The sequence below is a fragment of the Amaranthus tricolor genome, chromosome 13, assembly GCF_026212465.1.
Source record: "Amaranthus tricolor cultivar Red isolate AtriRed21 chromosome 13, ASM2621246v1, whole genome shotgun sequence".
NCBI lineage: Eukaryota > Viridiplantae > Streptophyta > Magnoliopsida > Caryophyllales > Amaranthaceae > Amaranthus > Amaranthus tricolor.
The window spans coordinates 15,339,852-15,362,631 of NC_080059.1; the positions used below are offsets into that span (position 1 = coordinate 15,339,852).

Consider the following 22,780-nt stretch of genomic DNA (forward strand, 5'->3'; position numbering starts at 1 on the left):
TTAGTTACAACGTTTTGTCTCCTCTGCATAAATTACTGTATAACATTGCACGCAGATTCTTATTACCAAGAAATTCCAAACGCAGTGAAGTGAGTTTGCGTGATGCCACCTTAATTTACTGCATGGCAAATCATATTAAGATAAATTTTCCATCATTGATGTCTCTCATTTATCAGATTGCATTGAAAAGAAAAGTTTTGTTGGTTATGGAGGACTATTGACTTGGATTTTTAGAAAATTTGACGTATCTTTGGAAGGTTTGGAGTTCCCAATGGGTCCTAACATGAAAATAGGTGCTAAATGTTTACAAAATTTGCACCTAAAACTAAATGATGAAGGGATGTTAATGCATGATTTAGAGGAGGTTGTTGAAATCGAATCAGAAGAGGAACGGGTAGTTGAGGAGTAAAAAGAGGAAAAGGAAAAATCAAGGAAGGAGGAAAAAGAGAAGAAGGATCAAGAACCTGTTCCCACTGACAACGTTGAAAAAGAAGAAAAAGGGGAACAGGGTGGAGAAGCAAGTAAGGGGGAACCAGGAGAACAAGAGGAAGCCTTGGAAGATAATGTTCATCACAATCTCTTCAGTGATTCAAGTGATGAAGAGATTGTGATAGCAATGAGAAAACAGGCTAAGTCAATTCAGAGGAAGAGTAGGAGGTTAGCTTCGAAACGCAAGGCTACTATGGTTGATGAAACCACATCTGACACCATACCTGAGTCATCTAACAAACCTCCTTCTCCCAAGCCAACCACTCCACCACCACATCAAAATCCATCACCACCTCAATCACCTATTCACTTTACACCACCACCATCTCAGTCTTCACCAGGTGGTTGTGCTAATCCTGATTCTGTTCCTGCAGCTTCTTCAAACTTCATTCTCTCCAAGCTCCTTGACCTACAGTCTCAATTTACTGCTTTTCAAGATGAAATTCGAGTCTCACTTGCTTCAATCGTTGATCAACTTACCCTGATGGAGAACCGTATTGGTGCAAAGTTGGATACTATTGAAGTGCAGACCGAATACATTCCCACATAATGCAAAGTGGGAATTATTTTTTTTTAGCCATAATATGGGAAAAGATTCGATAATTGCTAGAATAGGTTTTGAAATAAAATTTTAAAAAATTATTGTTCAACGATAATTTTAGACACGAATATGTTCAAAAAGTTTACTACGCGTTTGTATATACTGCACATTTTATATGGATCAAATCCACTTCTAGAAAAAGGAGCCTCTATAAATCCACCTTTTAGGAGGTAAATTCGAGGAGGATGACAAATCAGTATTTGCTTTCTTTATGGCAAAAGTAAAACATTCTCTCTCTAAAATAATAATACTACTACAACATAGTAGCTATGTATTTGTACTAACTTGGGCGTCGGAGGCTGCGCCACCCCGAGTTCTAGGTGTTATTATGCGTGTACTCAATTATTTTTCGGCTAATTACCATTCTACCACCACATCCCCCAAAGTTGGCCTCTTTATTTGATTGTTTCCTATTTTTAATAAAAACACTACGTAAATACTTATAGAATTTGGAAGTACACTTAAAAACGCGTGCTTGTAAAACTAACCGTCATTTCAAGAAATAAGTTATTCTACTACATTTAATGAAATTACATTTTGGATGTGTATTTTTTACACTCCCTTCATTTTCATATGATCTTTCCGTATGGAATATGGGAAGGAACTAACAGTCCGTTTAGTAATAGATAACAATTAGTGGGAATGGTAATAAAAAGTTAGTGTAATTTTAATAGGAAAACATCTTGACAATTTTAATAGTTATGCTGATTCTTCTTCAATTATCTCATTTTCTTCACAAATTTTCATTCTAGTTCATTACCATTCAGAAATATGGAATTATGTGGTGATGAAAATTTTGAATAAAATTACTTTTTTTATGATCAAAGTTTCATTACCATTATAATGACATAGTATATTTTATAAATATTTACATTACAAGTAATCTTCATTTCCATCACAATAATGAACCTAAAAGAGAAAAGCATCTAAAGGAATTAATGAGATCATGATTGAGTATTTGGAATATAAATTGTCACAATTATGACATTTAGATCATAATTTTCTGATCATTTAAATCTGAAAAAACACACACTTATATGTATATCAAGAATGTGAATGATTTTCTGTAATTACAAACTATAGAAAACCCCATTTCCTAAGGATCCTAATTCTGAAATTCAATGTCAATTCCCAATCAAATGTCTATTTTACACATTTACCCAATCAAATTTCTAGTTGATGGATCAACTGTATGTATGCGTAATTTGGAAAATTCACAAACTTGCTAAAAACAATTTTTTCCATTGTGTAATTCTATTCACTCCCTTTACTTACCTGTAATAAAAAAGAAAATATGCCCCTCTTTATACATGCCAACTAGAAAGTGATGTATAACATATACTACTATATTGTTAATTTTCTTTAGTAACAGTTAATTTTTGCCTAATAGAATTGCTGCATTTTCAATTTTTTAATAAAAATATAGCAATTTGATTAAAACAATATAATCAGTCTTGAAGTCCAAAAGGGGAAGTATAGAAGCTCTTACACTATTAAACTCCTCATCATGTTCTCGGTTTTAGCCTAGGATATGTTTGTGGCCTAGGGCTAGAAGTTGCACCTTCTCCACGTTGATAATGGGCCGGAGTTGTAGGATAGCTATGAGGCCTTTTGGGTTTAGAAGAAACGGGCTTTGGGATCCTAATGGTACTTATTCTTTCCAATATGATAAGAACTTCTGACATTGGAGGCCTTTTTTTGGGGTCATTTTGAAGACATCTTAATATAAGTTGGGCCAATTTGTTAACACCTTCAGAAGGATACTCATCCATTCTTCGATCAATCATCTTCTTTAATTTATACTTTTCACTAAGGATAGGCTTGAACCAATCAACCAAGCTTGTCTGCCCATTGGACCTGTTTGTATCATAAGCCTTAAGGCCTGTTAATATCTCTAATAATACTACGCCAAAACCGTACACATCACTCCGTACGTATAAATGACCTGCAAAATAACCACTTTGTTTAGTTCGCCATAATATAAATATAATAATAATTGTTAGAATAATTTAAAATAATTTAAATATTATAAAATTATGTTTTTAATTTGAAAAATATGAGTTCAAAAATTTAGGTTGATAAAATTAAAATGATACCGATATACAATAAGCTATATTGATTATTTCATGGTAAAACAATACATGAAATTCGTGTCTTATTGAACAAAGCTACAATTGGTTGTGTTGAAGCCGATTACATGGCATGGCGGGCCACATATAGAACCACCTGGATCGGAGTTGTGCTGTATCGGCTACCCTCAAACAATGGTCCGTGCCAAGGTATGATCAAACAATAAAAATGTGGGCCGTTCTACAGCCAACAACACAAATTTCTTTATTTATTTTACTCTCCCTAATCTAACAAAATGTCCCATTTGATTTGTCATCAAATTGAAGAAAAAGGAGAAGGAACCACATGGAAAGAACAAATAAGAAAAAACTGATAATACAATGAAATAGAAAAATGTCACATCAACATGTTCAAAAAAATGTTGTCAGCAATTTTATCATGAAAAATACCACATGATGAACATTCTTTGTTTGCTATTAAGAGCTTTCTAAAAAATCTCATGACTTGGTGAACTTAGTTTTACTACCATTGAACATGCTCTTAGGGAAAAAGTGATAATTAAATAGTAAATAAGATTTCAGAGCCTAAGTAAGAGAAAAATATTACTAAAAAAAAAAGACATTTGATGTAAACATGTCAAAAGAGAAAATCAGACTTTCTTGAGATGGGAGGGAGAATATATTTTTCCACAAAAATGAGTTACAAAATGACATGCTCTTGGTGAGCCGTACATGTGGGTCATGTGTCGTGTTGTGCTAGTTTCACATAATGTTTTGTCGTGAAATGCTCGTAAATGCGCCTAACTGTGAGTCATGTGGGATCTTGATATTCAGATTTGAATATATAGATTTAAGAGTTGAAATTTGACTATAAAATCTCCTCAACTTGTATAGAAACACTAATATTCATGTAGTATCTTAATAAAATAAATTCATCTCAGTGCATATTTTTAAATATTAATTTTTTAATAATTTTTTAAAAACCAACAATTAAAGTTAGTTTGGTTAAAAGGGAATTAAAGGAGTAGAATTTTGGTTGATTTCAACTTTAGCTAAATTGAAGTATGAGAAAAATATTTGATAGAAGAAAAAATAGTAGGCAAGGAATGAAAATTAACCTGTATTAATATATTCAGGGGCGGCATATCCATATGTACCCACAGCTTGTGTAGTCACATGAGATTTATCAACTGGTGGGCCTAATCTGGCAAGCCCAAAGTCTGACAGTTTGGCTTCAAAATTCTGAAATGTACATTCAAATGCCCAATCAATCAATTTAGAGACTGCTGATAAGAAGTTACGAAAATTCAGGTCGGTGAGACAATTATAATACAAGAAGTTCTTATGCATTAATATGTATAATTAGGCTATATAATTCATATAAAAGGTACGTATTATGGTGAGATTGTCTCATACAAAAATTTATTGAAATCTACAATATTCCTGTCCAGTTTTGGTAAGAGGAGTATTTTCTTGCTTGTCTTACAAATAATACTGGTCCATTTCTATAAGAAAAAGATTATAAAAAAATTTATAAAAAAAAATTATTTGTTTCTAATCCTTAATTTGTTATCCATTAATTTTGATAATCAAATTCAAAATGACTTTTTCTGAAGTTTTACTCTGACTGACACAAAATAATCTATAAAATTGTGTCATCAAAAGTTTAAAATTCTAAATATAAAAATTAAAAAATAAAAAAAAAACAAATTTTACAAACAAACTCTTTTTTTATTTATTTTTTAATTTTTTTTTATACTTTTTACGTATATTTTAGGGAGTTATATTATAGTCCCTCCTATTCACCTTATGAGTCCCATTTAACTTTTCACGGATTTTAAGGAGAGTCAAAAGAGGGACCCTAAGGGTAGGAAAGAGAGTGGTATTATAGATTTTTTAATGTAAGGAAGGAAAATTAGTATGGGTAATAGAGGTTATAATTAAAAATAGGATAAAGTTACTAAGGGCATAAAAATCAAAAATCCATACCAAAAATAGAAATTGAACAATTAAAGTGACTTGACCATAAAAAAAATGAAACACATAAGCTAAATAGGAGGAAGTATTATATTAATAAATAATTAAAATTTTACCTGATCCAATAAAATATTAGCAGCTTTAAAATCACGATAGATAACAGTATTTTCAGATGTATGTAAGAAATCAAGTCCTCTGGCTGCACCCATTGCAATATTTATTCTTGTACTCCAAGATGGGGGATTAACACCTCCTGCATAACCAATTTTAAAAATTATTTTAGATTCTAAAATTATAATTTCAAAATTTTGAACAATTTTTACGTGCCTATATTTTTAAAGAGAAAAGTTTTCATAAAGTCATCTTTTGTAGGATTATTTTTAAAAACTCCATATAAATCAAATTTATGTCGACAATATTTATGAAATCTGATCTTAGATTCATGATTTGACTATCCTATGATTTAGCATATAAAATTAAAGCATCAAGTTTGAAATTCCTAGAAATTGTTTATTAGTATTTATTTGATTGGCCAAGTATAAAAAGAGTAATTTTATTTAAAGTTCAAATTCTTGCAAAGTGTAAGAATTTAATCACAAGGCGAAATAAAATTAAACCAACGTTTACGAATTTGACCAAGATATTAACTTACAAAAATAAAAAATTTGCCCAAGTAGAAGAATATATATTTACAAAGTAGTTTATTAATTAAAATTAAAAAATTTGATGAAAATTATGATAAAACATAACATTATTCAAATAATGTTTTAATGACAATATAAAAACACTTACTTTGAAAGAGGTGGTTTTCTAAACTTCCGTTATTCATGTATTCATAGACAAGTAGAAGCTCCTTCTCTTCCCAACAATAACCAATTAATCTAACCAAATTCGGATGAGAAAATTTGCCCAAGAAGTTGATCTCTGTCTGCATCAACGCCAACATTAACCCACCAAAGTTGTTTTTGTATTAGAAAAATATTGAAGGGATAAGAATTTTATATACTTCTAAATGTTTACAAACTAATTTTCTCTCTTATGGCTCAACGTGTAGAATAAATATGATGTATTAGATGAATATTTATTTAATTTAGTTAACTCTTTTATTTCTACACCAATGTTTTGACATTGTTATTGTTTTAGAGCTTTTAACTAATTCTAAATTAGTATAATACATCAATTTTATTATAGTTAAACATTAAAATCAAAGTTTCAATTCTAATTATTACAAAGAATGGTGTATTTTAGTTGTCTTATAAAAAAGTTGTGTGTTAACAATAATAATAGTTGATAGTTGTGTGAGTAACTATTAACGATAAACTCAAAATTATTGATAGTTACATAATTAAAAAAAAATTAATGGTGACCGAAAAGTGTTGCCGATGCTTGGTTATATATGTTCAAGAAAAACTAGATGTGAAAATTCAAAATGTGTATATTATATAAAATACTACGTTAAAATTCAAAAGTTATTTTTATTAGTTATATATAAAATAATTTTAAATTTTCTAAAAGTTAGCGAACAATTTTGATTTAATTAAATAACCGCTATAGTTTATCTAAATTACCAGTGGGCAATGACAAAACTACATGGGAATTAAGAAGAGGCCTCTAAAGAAACTACACTAATTGTTTGATGTCCTAAATCCTAATATGGATGTCTCCTAAGAGACTATTATGTCTTTTATGTCAACTTGATTGTCCTTTATATCAACTACTTTATTTTAGTCACAAAAAAAGGAAACTGCTCCTAACGTGCTAAATAAAAAAAGTTTGCTTCTCCATGAATTTGTTGACCATCTCCAATTAATAGATACATCTAAAAAGTTAATATTAATATAATAGACAACATATTTAAAATAGTCAAATGTTTGAATGTTCAACCATCGAAAGTACAAAGTTAATCAATTTATTTATTTAAAATTTTTACACAAATTTATCTCAAAAATAAATAAATAAAAAATTTGCACAAAATTGTATCACAAATAAAGATTAAAGATATTTCACTCGACAACTATCTAAATATTCACAAAAGAAGATATTACATAATTCAAAAGAAATCATTATAGACTATTAACCTAAAATTTCTTAAGTAATCCTCTCTCCATTCTTTATTGATGATCGCATAAAGAATTCTCAGCCGTTAGAAATTATATTTTTAGATTATATATTATTTTATTGAATAATAAAGTAAATAAAAAAAAGTAGAGACTTAAAATATTAAAAAATATAAAATTAAATTCAGTGAAAAAAATATATGAGGAGCACACTTATAAAAAAAATATTTAAATTAAGTTAGTCGAAAACATATAGAAACTACAAACAATAGAAAAATGATAAAATAAAGTCACTGAAAAATATGCGAGCACCATAAATATTAATAAAACCTTTTTATTATTATAAAGTTTAAAATTTGTATTAAACTATAATAACCGATGAAAATATAACGTAACAAATTGAGAAAGGATATAAGTATACATATATATTTTACACTAAACGGTAATTAAACATAAACAACCAATAATGCCAAAGTTAAATACATTTACAAAAAATTCAAATTCATTTAATTTGTTATATTAATATAAGATATTTAAATAAAAAAGAATAATTGAAGATTTTGACTTTTTTTTCAATTTTTTTTTACGATCAAGACGGAACAACTTGCTATACACGGTGAAATAGTTCACTTAACTAGATATATATATATTTAAACCAGAAATAACATCACGAAAGTTTCGAATGATTTCAATTTAATAAAAAAAATTGTAATGCATTTTTTTCTATTATATTACTCCCTTCAATTCACTAGTAATATCCTATTTGCTTTTTGGATACTATTTACCTCTTACTCTTAATTTGTATTTTATATTAATCTATAAGTTAAAACATAGTCAAGAGAGATCTTATTTGATTAAAGATATTAAGGATTGAATAAATGTATTGGATTGCATAAAATAAATAAGACATTAGTAGTGAATTAGAGCGTGTAAATTAGATTATATATATAGGTAATTTTTTTTCCAATTATAATAATTCATTTGGCAAAGTGTTTAGAAAGTTAACATTTGTCATTTACTAATTCGTATTATATGGACCAAAGTGAGAAGTAAAACTTGAAGCATTCAACAAGATTCTTTTTGACAATACCAAATTGACATTTGACGCATTCATATTTAAAAATTCATTGTGGGAATGGAAGGTCCAACCCAATCTTTTTGGAGCCCTCGGCGAAGTAATTATACTTTATGGTCCTGACCACATGTATACTACTCATAGTCAAACAGGTAGAATAAAACTAATTTAATTTCAATTTTTTTTTAAAAATTTTTTTTAAAGAAAGTAATGATGCGTTAGATAAAACTAAGGGATTGGCTCTTGTTTTGCTTATGACCATTAACAACTGGTTTGGTAGATATGAATTAAATTGCACTTAAAATGTTTATTTTTTTAAAGTGAATGCTTTGGTCAAATTTCCAAGAATTGGCTTTTTTTTGTTTGGATTGAACATAAAAACTTATAAAACACAAAAATTTAAATTTACTACTTCCTCTTGGTAAATAAAAATTTCCCCACCGTTTAGAAATTTAAATTTCCAATGGATGAGCAAGCTTGACTCAAATTATGTCAACCAAATAACTACATAAAGAAATGAATCCCTTGAAATTAGAAATTTCAAGCGGCTTAACTTGAATACGAACAACTTCTAAAAGTTGGAATAATCATACTTATGTTCATAAATTTTTACCAAATTGTTTCATAAGATATTTATGCATAAAGTTTATTAATATACTTATGAAGAAGTGATTTATGATACGTGTCAACATTACAATAAATATTTTCCACTTTTCCTTTTTTAATTATCTAATATTTATTAACCAATAAATAAAGTTTAAATTTTAATTTGAAAACCGTACAAAAAGTAACGAGAAGAACAAAAAAGAATGAAAGGGACTCTGTTATTGGAATGTATTAAGACATAAAATGATTATTAAAATAATTTTTTCATAGAAAATATATAACTTACATTCATGACTATATTCAACAAAGTATGTAAAAAAATATAATAATTATTTTTGAATTCTTTTTGTAATAAGTTTCTCATAGGTAATCCATTTGGGTAATTTTTTTGTGTTAGTTAATTTTAATAGTAATAAATATTTTTGAAGCTTTTCTATTAATTTAGTGAAAAATATTTTAATTTAAATTTTTTATTGAATAATCTTTTCATCAATATAATAATATCACAACTACTCGAATGATTTGGATTTATAAAATGTATAATTATCGTATATTTCACAAACATAAAAGAAAGAAAGAAAGGATCATATATAATAGTAACATATTTTTTTAATTTATTATATTGATAGCATTTTGTTTCACGAAAATAACAACCAATAATGCTACAGCCTATTCCAAAATTTAATTAATTTTTTTTGGCAAATAAAATTTTAATATTTACCATGAACAAAAAACCAAAGCAATACTAGAGTCCAAACTGAACACCAACTCACTACTCACTATTATAAATTTAGTTAATTTATAGTAGTAATAATTTATAATTTTTATAATAGTAATAATTTATTGTTTTAAATTTAAATTAATTAAAACTCATCCTTATTTTGCTTAGTAGCGCCATTTACTTTTTAATCAATATTCAGTGATAATTCATAATTTATATTTTTTATTTACTTTTTAATTACTATTAACTTCAACTCTTAATTTATATTTTATTACTAATCTATAAGATAAAACATAGTTAAATGGGATCTTGTTTGATTCGTCTTAATACAAGGGTTATTAATATCAACTTTCCTTAATTTTCAATTATGCAAAATTATTAAAGACATTAAGGTTTAAAATGTTCTCTTAAAGTGTGAAAAAGGTAAAGATAGTGGGCTGAATAGAATGGAGAATTTATTTCGATTAAAATACCACATAATAACTTAATCATGTACATCCTCTATTTTCATTTGTTATTTTCATTCACTTTTTTTCTCAGAACCTAATGCAAACATAAAAGTTAAATAATTTTTATTGTTAGTTTTTAAAAATTACTATAACTTTATGTTTAGAAAGTATACATTGAGATGAATCTATTAGAATCTCGCATGAATATGTTTTTTTAATAGACCGATAAGAAATCATATCAAAGTTTGACATTAAAATTGGAAAATTCTATTTGGAAAGAACGTACGAAAACGGAGAGCCAAGGTTATTAAGATCAGATTCTCCTAGGATCGTTGAGGGGTAGTCGAAATAAGTAGAATTGAATCGTAGGATTGTGTGATCCTACAAATATGCAAATAAGCATTTATGTGCTTTAGATTACTGATTATCAATTATATATTTTTTTTAAAGTTTTATGGTGTAAATAAAAACTTATTTGATTTCGTCTATTACGTTTTGAGAGAAAATTACTTTTAATAATCATTTTTACGTTGCAAATCAAGAAAAACTTGAATTTTAAAGGTATTGGTATAATTAGTTTAAATATATATATATATATATATATATATATATATATATATATATATATATATATATATATATATATATATATATATATATACATATATATATATATATATATATATATACATATATATACATATATATATATATATATATATATATATACATATATATATATATATATATATATATACATATATATATATATATATATATATATATATATATATATATATATATATATATATATATATATTTATGCATAAGTAAAGTCTGTATTATATGAAAATAATTTTACGATTGAAACTATTCATGAAGGATCGGATCATTGGAGCGTAGGATCGTAAAATCATATTATGATCCTACCACCTAAAATTTTGAGCTAAGTAGGATCGCACGATTTTACCACAGTAAAATCCTACTTGCGATCCATATTAATAGCCTATTTTTGGATCATAAGAATATAGAATTGTAGATCAGAATCGAATTCTGATAACTATAGAAGGGGTATATGATTAGTTTTTGATTCATCTTAAATTATTGAGATTGACTTAATTGTATTATATTGAGCATATTTACCAAATTTAACTTGTTTTTATGGGTTCCAATTGGTTCTTATTCATTTCACGATTAATTTACACTAAGAATTCATACCTTGTATTTGACAATTACGAAATCTTCTCTAAGATTCTGTGAGCTTTTTTACTTTGACATAATTACAACTTAAAAAAAAAAATCATATATGAATTTTTTGTGTTATTACTCCCTCCTTTCTCAAGTTTGTTTCCAGAAGAAAATTTACGGAAATTAAGAAAATATAATTTTTTAGATGTTGAATTTAATATTTTATTAAATAATAAATTTAATGGAGGAAAAATATGGAACAAAAACATAAAAAAAATGTTAAAGTGAAATTAGTGGAAAATATACGAGGATCATAAACATTATTAAAATATTAAAATACGAATACATAAGATTAATTATGTGTAAAATTTGCAATATAAGTAAAAAGATTTTGACTGGGTATAACAAATGGAACAATCCAAACTGACAAATAAGAATAACTTAAAATTGTGTTTGGATATTAACTAGTAATCCATTTTAAATAGTACTAGATTTCAATTATGAAATCGCAAAGGAGGAATTTTAGATTCATAAAGTTTGAAAAGTAATTTTCAAACGCACAACTTTAACTATTCTTAAACCTATAATGAAATTGGCTAAAAACCAAAATTTATATTTTATTAATTTATATTTCCAAATAATATGGTTATTTTCAAACACAACATAAAAGGACAGAGGCACTATTCAACAGTAAAGGAGTCCAATATGAGTTAAAAAGATTTATATTGACCATCAGAATGAAGAACTAGAAATCAATAAACGACAAAAAGTAAAAAAAAAGAAAAAATTATTAAAACTTACTTTCCATTCTTTGAGACCTTGGCCACCATCAGCATTGCATTTCTTTACAGCAACAGGAATACCAACTCCAGGTCTGGAAGGTGCTAATGTTGTTTGATCAATCCATCCTTTATACACTCTTCCAAACCCTCCTTCTCCTAACACCGAATCCGGTTTAAAATTTCGTGTCGCACTTTTTAGTTCCGCAAATGTGTATATTTTTGGGTTCGGTTTTATGATGCGTCCTATTCCTATTTCTACTCCTACTCCTACTCCGACTCCTCCTGGCGGGTTTACTCTTCCTCCCAGCACGTTATTTGGTTGAATCGGTGGTGGTGTGTTTTGTAACGTTCTTATGTCTAGGGTAATCCAACATTTCCAAAAACAGTTAAAAAAAAAACACATGTTAGGACTTAGGATTAACAAAAGTAAAGCAAAAAATGTACACTTTATTAAAACACTAGTTATTCAAATTCTATTCTGAGCAATTCAAAAGTCAGACTAAAGATTTCCACCAAAAATAATTTTCAAGCAGATTATAATAAACGCAAGCGCATTTAATAATCAGAAATTAAGATGATAATTGTTTTGTGGTTCACTAACAATTTAAACTTTAAGTACTTGATTTTTCATAGTGTTAATACCTACAAAATATCCGAGACATGGAAAAAGGTGGGTTTTTCTTTTCCATCATTAATGAAAGCCACGCTCACCATTCTTGACATTTCTCCTTCTTTGTTTTTATTATACTTTTTAGGGGTTGTTTGACACGTGGAATTTGAAAAAAAAAAGATTTTATCCTAAAAAAGTTCAAGTCTTTATTTGTTAAAGGAAATCGAAATAGAAAATGAAATTTAAAAATAAGAAAGTCCTCAAGAAAAATACCTTGAGAGAGGATGGTATTATAGTTAAAACTTTCATTTTCATCTCTTTCTTCCAAGTTTCTAACATGACAAACGAAAAATAGACTTTTTTGTCTTTAAAGTCTCATCTAAAAAGTCATATTAAAGTCTGTACCCCTAGTGCCAAACACTAATCTTCAAAAGTTCAAAACTAATTCGTCTTTAACATCGTTCCTGTCATTTTATAGACCCCACATAAATGAATTATATAAGCCCTTTCTATAAGAGTTGATTTTTATTTCTAATAAGTGTTTGGCAAAATAACAAAATATGAACGTCTATATATTATAATTACCATTATACCTTTTGCTAACCGTTTTCTACATATTACGTGATTATTGGAAATACTTTATATGTGAGACAAGATCTCATATCGATAAAATAGTGAAAATGTGGACTTGCATATATATTGGATGCGCTAATTCTTCTACAACTATATAATTTTGGGAAATAACAAACCTCACCAAGTGTATGTATAAGTCAACACTCTTGATTTATGGGTTTGTGGGCCCGAGCCCACGAGTGTCTCGTGTCTACATGAGTGCGTGGGTCACGGTGAAATTATGTGATGAATTATCATGATCTAATGGTGATAACATTGCTGAGTTGAGATTTTAGCTCAGGTAAAAAAAAAAACCTTGTCGGTAAGAATCATGTTAAAGTCTTAATGCTTCCAACAATACGATCATACCACGATACGAAGTTGACTATCAGGATTCAGGATCGCTAAAGATGCTAATTATGTTTGACAACAACAATATCCAATATTTAATTCCAAAAATATTGTATTGCTATCAACCAAAACAAACTAACATAAAAGAAACTCCGTTGATTTCAAAATTTATATACTAGTAAATTTTTAATAGCTAATTAATTCACAAATATGTTTTATTCTTATGTTTTCTAAAAGGAATTGAGTGTAGAAATTAATTAAATTAACTAAAAATTGCTAAAAATTTTAAAAACAAAATATATACCTGGAGGAGAGTAAATGATTGGATTGGTAGGTTCTTGTCTAGATCCCCAACAATTACCCATTTTGTTTCTTGTTTCTTCTTCCAATAAACCCTGGTTACTATTTAGACTCTTAAATACAGCTAACAAAAGATTAAACGGTGGACTTTGTGAAATTTCTGGGTTCGTTCCTATATTTTGAGCAAGTCGTGGTTTTTTCCTGTTAGTCTCCCAAGAAAAGAAAAATAAAACCCAAAAATAGAGTGATAAATTATTTAGAAAGAAATTGAAAATTGGGAATAGAAAAAGGAAATAAGGATCAATTCAATTGAGAGAAAGAATAAAAGAAGAAGACGTGGAAATGTTGAATATAAACAGCTAAATTTTGGAGGAGGATAGGTGCTCAAGGAGCAAATGCACACAATGTACCAAGTCAACGGATTTTGCTAACCGCCGATTGGTCGGTCTTGTGAGCAATTATGAGGATGTATATAGGAAGTCGTCATTGAACACTATAGTTGACTTATTTGTCAAGTTATTAGTTATAAAAATGGTAGAAAATTAAAATTAACACATTACTAAAATTGATTTATTGAACTTTTTGTTGTAGTTAAATTGGCTCTCAATCAAGATGTTTGCTAAAATTGGTTTGTGATTCTTAGCTCTTTACCGGTGCACAAGAAAACAAGTCAATGAAAAAGGTATACGAGTAATATTTATTTTAATTTACAAGTTAGTGCTTGTATGCTATTTTGTAATTTTTTTTAATTTTCAAAGTCAAATAATATACTTCATCTAGATTTTATTAGTTGCTACAAATTCTGTAGCAATTACTGTTTATCAATTAATTTTATTTGGTATATATTTTTTCATATATAATGTAGAACCACTACAATAAAATATGGAGCTTTTAGACACTTTTTTATAGACGCAATAGAAAACGTTTAAAAAATTAACGATTTTTAACACTTTTTTTTACGCGTATAATATTTAGAAAATATAGTTTGTTAAGTGTAAAAAAACCCAATTTGAAATTTTTGAGAGGAAATAAAAAGCGGGATGATGAAACCGCTTAAAACCTCTTAGAAAAAAACTCACAAAACCGTACCTCTTATTCATCTTCATTCAGAAAAAAGCTCTCAAAACTCTCCAAAATACTCTCAAAATCGTCTAATTTGAGAAACCATGGTACAGCATAAAACCTCTCGAAACCTATCAGCAAGAAAAGTATACCATTGATTAATTCCTCATATTCTCTACTACCTCTGCTCATTGCTCGCTGAATTATTCATCTTGCAACTGTCTGTCTCTCAGTGTCGGCATAGGCTTCAAGAATTCATCCTTTAGGTTTAATTGAATAGGGTTAATTTAGGTTAAACTGAATAGGATTAATTTAGGCTAAACTGAATAGGGTTAATTGGGTTAATCATCCTCTAGGTTGCAACATCTGGCTAATTGAAATAAGGTTCAACTGAAATCAAGTTGTTAATTGCTTTATTTAATTGCTTACTTTGATTGCTTATCCTAGATTAAACTGAAATTAGGTTAAACTAAAATCAGGTTAATTACTTAATTAATTTAGGTTAAACTGAATAGGATTGGGTAATGAAAATGAGACAATTATTGTTTTATTTTCTATGTCTTAGTCAGAAATTATACAAGGTTTTGTTTTTCAGTGAATTTTTTACTATCTTTCAATGTTTATCATATCAGCAATATATACAGGTATTCTTGCCTTTCTTAGTTACAATTACATCTTCCTATAATCACTCCAAGAATTCGGGTGATTGATACAAATCCTCTAAATAAGGTAGTTAAATCTTTATAAGAATATTCTGGATTTCTAACACTCCCCCTCAAGTTGGATGGTAGGGTCTCTGACATCCAACTTGCTCAATGCTTGTTCAAATACTTGTGTGGAAACAGCCTTAGTTAGAATGTCTGCTAGCTGGTCTTCTGATCGAACAAAAGGTAGAGTTATTATTTTTCCATCTAGGTGATCTTTGATGAAGTGTCTGTCTATTTCTACATGTTTGGTTCGATCATGCTGGACTGGATTTTCAGAGTACAATTTGCAACTTTGCTTAGGTGTATGCCCGAGTACCCTTAAGAGTTCTCTGAGCCAAAGAATTTCGGTGATACCTTTTGCAATTCCCCTGAACTTTGCTTCAGCACTGGACATAGCAACTACTTTTTGTAGTTTGCTCTTCCAGGAGACCAGATTTCCACCCACAAGAGTAAAATATCCAGAAGTAGACTTCCTACTATCACGATCTGTTCCCCAATCTGCATCTGTGAAGGCATGGAGGTTTAAATGTCAATGGTTCTTATACATAACTCCCTTTCCAGCAGTCCACTTTAAATATCTCAGAATTCGGTATACTGCTTCAAGGTGCTGTTTCTAGGGTTTGTGCATAAATCTGCTGACTACTCCAATAGCATAGGCTAAGTCAGGTCGGGTATGAGATAAGTATATCAATTTTCCAACAAGCTTCTGGTACTGGGTCTGGTTTATTAATTCAGCATCTTCGAGAACTTGAAGTCTATGATTCATGATCATGGGAGTATTAGCTGGTTTGCAATCTATCATACCTGTTTCTGTCAGAAAGTCTAGGATATACTTCTTTTGGGATATAAAAATGCCCCCTTTTGATCTAAGCACTTCTATTCCTAGAAAGTATTTAAGATTTCCAAGGTGTTTCATTTCGAACTCCTTGAACAGCTTACTCTTCAACTGTCTTATTTCTTCTTCATCATCTCCTGTTATAATCATATCATCAACATATATGATAAGACAAGTTACTTTAGTACCTCTTCTTTTAATAAACAAGGTGTCATCGGCATTGCTCTGTTTATACTTGAATTTTTTCATTGCCATAGTGAATCTCCCAAACCAAGCTCGTGGTGACTGTTTCAACCCATACCAGGCTTTTTTTAATCCGCCTCCTTCTCTTTAATGAAACCATATGAGAATCCTGGTGGAGCTTCCATATAGACTTTTTCAGACAAGTTTCCATGTAGAAATGCATTTTTTACATCGAATTGGTATAAGGGTCAGTCCTTGTTTGCTGCAATTGAGAAAAGGACTCTAATGGTATTGAAGTTCGCTACTGGAGAGAAAGTTTCATCGTAATCTATCCCATAAGTCTGCGTGTATCCCATAAGACCCATTTGCAACCAACAGGTTTCTTTCCAGTGGGTAGTATGCATTTTTCCCAAGTTTTGTTTCGTACAAGAGCATTTATTTCTTCTTTCATAGCTGATCTCTAGTTTTTACTCTTGAGAGCTTCTTCTGTTGAGGTAGGAATAATTTCAGAGTATAGAGCTGTATTGAAAGCCTTTGCTTTTAGGGACAAATTTCCTTCTCCTGGTTTGTTCACAGGATATTTTGATCTTTGAGATTCAAATTCTAGATCGTATGTTTTTGGGGGAACTCCTCTTGTGCTTCTTGGTGGTAGCTCATACCTTCCTTGATCAGAACTCAGTGATCCATTTACATTTGTACCTGGTTCTACATTTTCACTTTCAGAAAGCATATCAGTAGATTCAAATGCCCTAAATTCAAGAATATGGTTCAATTCTGATGTACATACCTCGATGTCATTCTGAACTGGAGACTCAGACATGGTTAGATTAGTAGGCATGGTGTTTGGGAGATCAGGCATCTCAAGATGATCAGGTTGTACTGTGTTGTCAGTTGCCTCAGTGGTATCGCCTACTTGTTCTTTTGGGTCAAGAGTACTCACTTCTGGATGGACTAACCAGCTTAGATCCTCACTAAGACTCTACCCCTGAGATCGAAGGTGGTGGTAATAAAATTTGGTTTCAACAAAGTCACAGTCCATGGTAGTATATAATCGTTTTGTAACTGGGTTAAAAGAACGGTATCCCTTTTAAGTAGTTCCATACCCCACAAAAACACATTTGACAGCCCGTGGTTCAAGTTTATTTCTTTCTCGTTTAGGTAAGTGAACATACACAACACACCCAAAGACTCTTGGTGGTAAGGAATGAATGGTAGGAACATTGGTATATTTGTTAAGGGCAGCCAATGGTGTAGAGAAATGTAGGCTTTTTGTAGGGAGGCGATTGGTGAGGTAATTGGCTGTGGAAATGGCTTCAGGCCAGTAATAAGCAGGAACACAGGATTCTATCATCATGGCTCAGGTCATTTCCAAAAGAGTGCGGTTTTTCCTTTTGGCTACGCCGTTTTGTTGTGGGGTATCACGACAAGTAGTTTGGTGAATAAGACTATTTATTTCAGTAAAGTTTTGCATATCAAAATTCTTATATTCGGTGCCATTATCAGACCTAAGAATTTTAATTTGGGTTTGGAATTGTGTTTGTGCCATTTTATAGAAGGAGACAAAAGTTTTATAAACATCAGATTTACTTCTAAGAAAGTACACCCAACTCATCCTTGTGCAATCATCAATAAATGTAATATAATATAGAAAGCCATGATTATTAAACTCGGGAGCTGGTCCCCATACATCATAATGAATCAAAATAAATGGTATATCAGTTCTTTTATCACTATTAGGATAAGAGTGTTTATGACTTTTTGCAAGAATACAAGCTTCACAATCAAAAGAAATGTTTGAACCAGAAAGGGTAGGGAAGAGCTTTTTAAGGTACCCTAAAGACGGATGACCTAATCGCTAATGCCACATCCAAAGCTGGTATTCAATCGCCCCGCGAACAAGTGCTGCTTTACCTTGTTGAGGCATCTGAGTAACATAGTATAGTTCGTCCTTTTCAATACCATGCTCAATAATCTTCCCTGTCCGAGCATCCTGAACAGTACACCCAAGGGAATTCATATGAACAATACAGTTTAAATTTTTTGTCAATTGGCTAATGGAAAGTAATTTGTGGGATAGGTCTGGTATAAAGAGGCAATTAGGTAGTTTGATGTTATCAGAAATTTTGACAACACCCGACCCCTCTATTTTAATTACCTCTCCACTGGCTGTTTGTATATGTTTTTTGCTTGGGGGATGAATATGTTCAAGGTCATTGGCATCAAATGTCATAGTGTCAGTTGCTCCACAATCAAAAATCCATTTAGTGTTTTTGCATACTAATCCTACATTATATGGGTTGATTTCATTTTGTTGATTTATAATGGGCTTAGTAATTTTATGAGGCTTCCTGAATTTATTACCCGGTTCTATGTGGGAATAAGAGTTGCGAGTTGGTTTTTTATATGCGTCATGACAAATAAGACATGTATTATGAATTGAGCCAAATAAATTTAGGGTTTCTGATTCTGAATCCATACCTTCATTCTCCTTCTCTTTCATAACTGAGGTAGAGGAAACGGTGGCCACTGTTCCTCTCTGCTGACTTGCCGGAGTTTCGCCGGTGTTGATGGCTACGTTGCTGGTGCCCTTTCTTTCCTCCTTCTTCTTTCGATCTCCCCACTAGTCTGGGTAGCCAATAATCTCGAAACACCCCTTCTTCGTGTGTCTCGTACCTCCACAGTGGGTACATCTGAGCCCTGCTTTTCCATCTTCCCGTCGAAAATTAGGCCTTTCAGTTCGCTCCTTCACGAAAAAACTTCCTCCGATTCCCGATGATTCTGTCGGTGAGGGTTTCGATGGTCAAGTGTTCAGGATTCCTCACCGATGAATCTCTCTTCTAATTATTGCAAAGGCCTCCTCCGGTGTAGGAAGGGGCTCCCGGTTGAGGATGTCTCTTCGATCTTTGTCAAGAGTCTCATCTACCCCTGCTAAGAATTGATACAATCGATTTTGTTGTATTATGCGATTGTATGTTGTTTTGTCCTCTGGGCTGTTCATCAAGTTTGGTGAGCGTTTGTCAATCTCCTTCCAGATTCCGATAAGCTTACTGTAATACACTTCAATTGGGTCCCCTCCTTGCTGGATTTTGTTTGCTTTGACCATAAGGTCAAAATTTTGAAGTCCGTCATTTGTTCCACCGTAAGGTTTCAATTCCTTTCCAAAAATCTCTTACGGTAGGGTAATCTAGAAACTGATTTTGTAATTCTGAGTCAATGTTTCCAATTATCCAAGAGATTACCAATGAGTCCCGTTGAAACCACTTGGTGTATTCTGGATCCGCTTGGCTTGACGGGGAGGCAGTGATGTGGCTGAGCCTTCTCCTGCCGCCGAGTTCCATTTGCATTAATTTGGCCCATTTCATGAAATTCTTGTGATTGAGTTTTTATGGGATTTGGATTGGCTGGATATTCTGATGAGTGGTTTCTGTGGTGGGCTTATTGGAGTTTAACTGCGATAGCAGTTGCATTAAGTCTTCCATGGTTACTGGTTTTTGGATAACAGCTTTGCCATCGGTTTGCATGGTAGATGATGAGATTATAGGTTGCCGGTCACCGAAGATCGGAACCCGCTCTGATACCAAGTCAGAAATTATACAAGGTTTTATTTTTCTGTGAATTTTTCACTATCTTTCAATGTTTATCATATCAGCAATATATACAGGTATTCTTGCCTTTCTTAGCTACAATTACATCTTCCTATAATCACTCCAAGAATCCGGGTGATTGATACAAATCTGCTAAATAAGGTAGTTAAATCTTTATAAGAATATTATGGATTTCTAACAGTCTTCGAATAATCTTCGTTTATGGTGCTTCAGAGATCACTTTGCTGTCATTGATTATGTAATGTTGCTTTATTGAAATCGTATAATAACAGAATAACCACTCTCTACTTCCTGTTGGATGGATTCATGTATGCTTATTCATGTGTAATAGTCAGAATGACCGTCCTTTTTGTCTTCAGTATGATAATTTGTTAGCTTGCATTAGCCTAATCATTATGATTATTAGTGTTAGGATCTTAAAGAAGAGGAGATTTTTAATATACAGAATGACCATTCTCTCTTGTCGGATGGATTCATGTATGATTATTCTTTCTCATTTCGTCGGTCAATTCTAATTTTTGATTATTAATTTTCAAGAAATGTCTATCATTTTTTCTTGATTAATGTACATTGAATGAATCCAACAATTATTAATATACTTTTGCATACACAATCATATGTAACTATTATATACGTGTTTCAATATTTGATACCTCCACCATTTTGTTTTGAAGGTTACGTTTAAAATATTTAATACAAGGAGAAAGAAATTTAAATATAATTTTTCTTGTGAGATCTTGTTAGATTCGTTTCGATGTAAAAAATTCTAATATATAGTATCTTTTATAATTTTTGTTGAAACATATGTATAGATATTGAGACAAAAAGCAAATCTTAATAACATGATGAAATAGAGGGAGTAATATCTAATTTAATTTTTTTGTTTACATTATATGTGCAGTCTAATTAATTGGAAGGAAAAGCAAATTCTCACCAAAGTTACGGAGTAGTTACAATTATAAATGTATAATATGTTTAAGCTTGAGTTATCTCTCATTTCGCAGTTAACAACAGAGATTGGAAAGTGAAATGTGAGATCAGTACAAGTGTTGAACTCAACTACCAGCTGGCAAGTATTTGATGAGAAGAAAGTAGGTTTTTCAGAGATTTCTTTGCAAGCAGATGCTTTATTGGAGCTTATGAATGTACCAAAAGATTCCTCAATCATTTACCTATATTGTTCTCTTATAACTTCCTAAAATTTTAACCTTATTTCAACCATGGTCTAATGTGTCTTTTTCGTTTTGATATTTTGATGTAAAGTTTTGAGAATATATATGACCAAAACCAAAGGGTTTCATATGCAGGTGGCTCCAGTTGAGGGGATGGTACTTTTTCATATGACCATATCTAGTGATGGCCACGATCCAGGTTGGGCCATTTCGTTTCGATTTCGGTTCCACCCGGTTCCGGTTCCATTTGGAACCTGATTCGAACGTTCCGGTTCCGGTTCCGAGGTGTTCCAAACGGTTCCTTGGCGGTTCATGAGGTGGTTTCGACGGTTTCAACTAGCGGGACGGGCGGGTCGGACCATCGGTTCCATTTTTATTTTTCTTTTAAATATAATATTAAAATACTACTCCTTCCTATTCACCTTAGGAGTCCCATTTGACTTTTTACGGATTTTAAGAAGAGTCAAAAGTGGGACCCTAAGGGTAGGAAAGAGAGTGGTAATATGGGTTTTTTAATGTAAGGGAGGAAAATTAGTATGGGTAATGGAGGATATAATTGAAAATAGGATAAAGTTACTAAGGGCATAAAAGTCAAAAACTCATACCAAAAATAGAAATGGGACAATTAAGGTGACTTGACCATAAAAGGAAATGGGACACATAAGTTGAATAGGAGGGAGTATAATATTGCGGATGTACCTTTGATGATTAGTTGATTATTAGCGAAATTCATTGCTTGTCAAGTTGTCATCGTTATTAAAATATTTACTGAAAAGAATGAAAAAAATAAATTAATAAGAAACGAATCAACGATAATGTCAATAAAGATGATTAATAAAAAAAGAGGGAGAAAATGGACTTGAACCTAGTACCCAAAGGAATACTAAGCTGCCTACGTATCCCGAAGGAATCAAAGCCCACGTAGTTCTTTGTCATACCTTTTATTTGTTGTTGTTGAATGTTGATTTATCGTTGTCCGATTGATCCTATTCGTCTTCGTCATCATCATCTGGTTGGTTAGATGCTTCCGCTGACTCTCCTCCAGACGATGATGCAGATGTATCCATCATCATCCATGGGTCATCATCATCGCCTTGATCATCATCATTCCTTAGTCCTTCTGTTCGAATCTCCACTTGATCCCAATCTTTCTTTCAAACACATATTTGAATACTATGTGGAGCAAGACGAGATCTCTTTTCGTCTAAAACTCTTCTACCTGCACTAAAAGCAAACTCCGACGCAATCGTAGAAGCAGGAATTGCAAGGATATCCTTTGCAATTCTTGATAATATGGGAAATTTTATAGATTTTTCTTTCCACCACTCT

General features: G+C 30.8%; 1 protein-coding gene across 1 annotated transcript; it reads right to left on the reverse strand.

Annotated features, from left to right (window-relative positions):
• Positions 1-2,168: 2,168 nt before the first annotated feature.
• LOC130797859 (probable serine/threonine-protein kinase CST) lies at positions 2,169-14,325 on the reverse strand. Its single transcript, XM_057660646.1, has 6 exons — positions 13,892-14,325; positions 12,034-12,371; positions 5,929-6,064; positions 5,253-5,389; positions 4,278-4,401; positions 2,169-3,035 (listed from the first exon to the last, which is right to left on the reverse strand). The coding sequence occupies exons 1-6, from the start codon at positions 13,950-13,952 to the stop codon at positions 2,596-2,598; spliced, it is 1,236 nt and encodes a 411-aa protein (XP_057516629.1). The 5' UTR covers positions 13,953-14,325; the 3' UTR covers positions 2,169-2,595.
• Between the last annotated feature and the right edge of the window lie 8,455 nt (positions 14,326-22,780).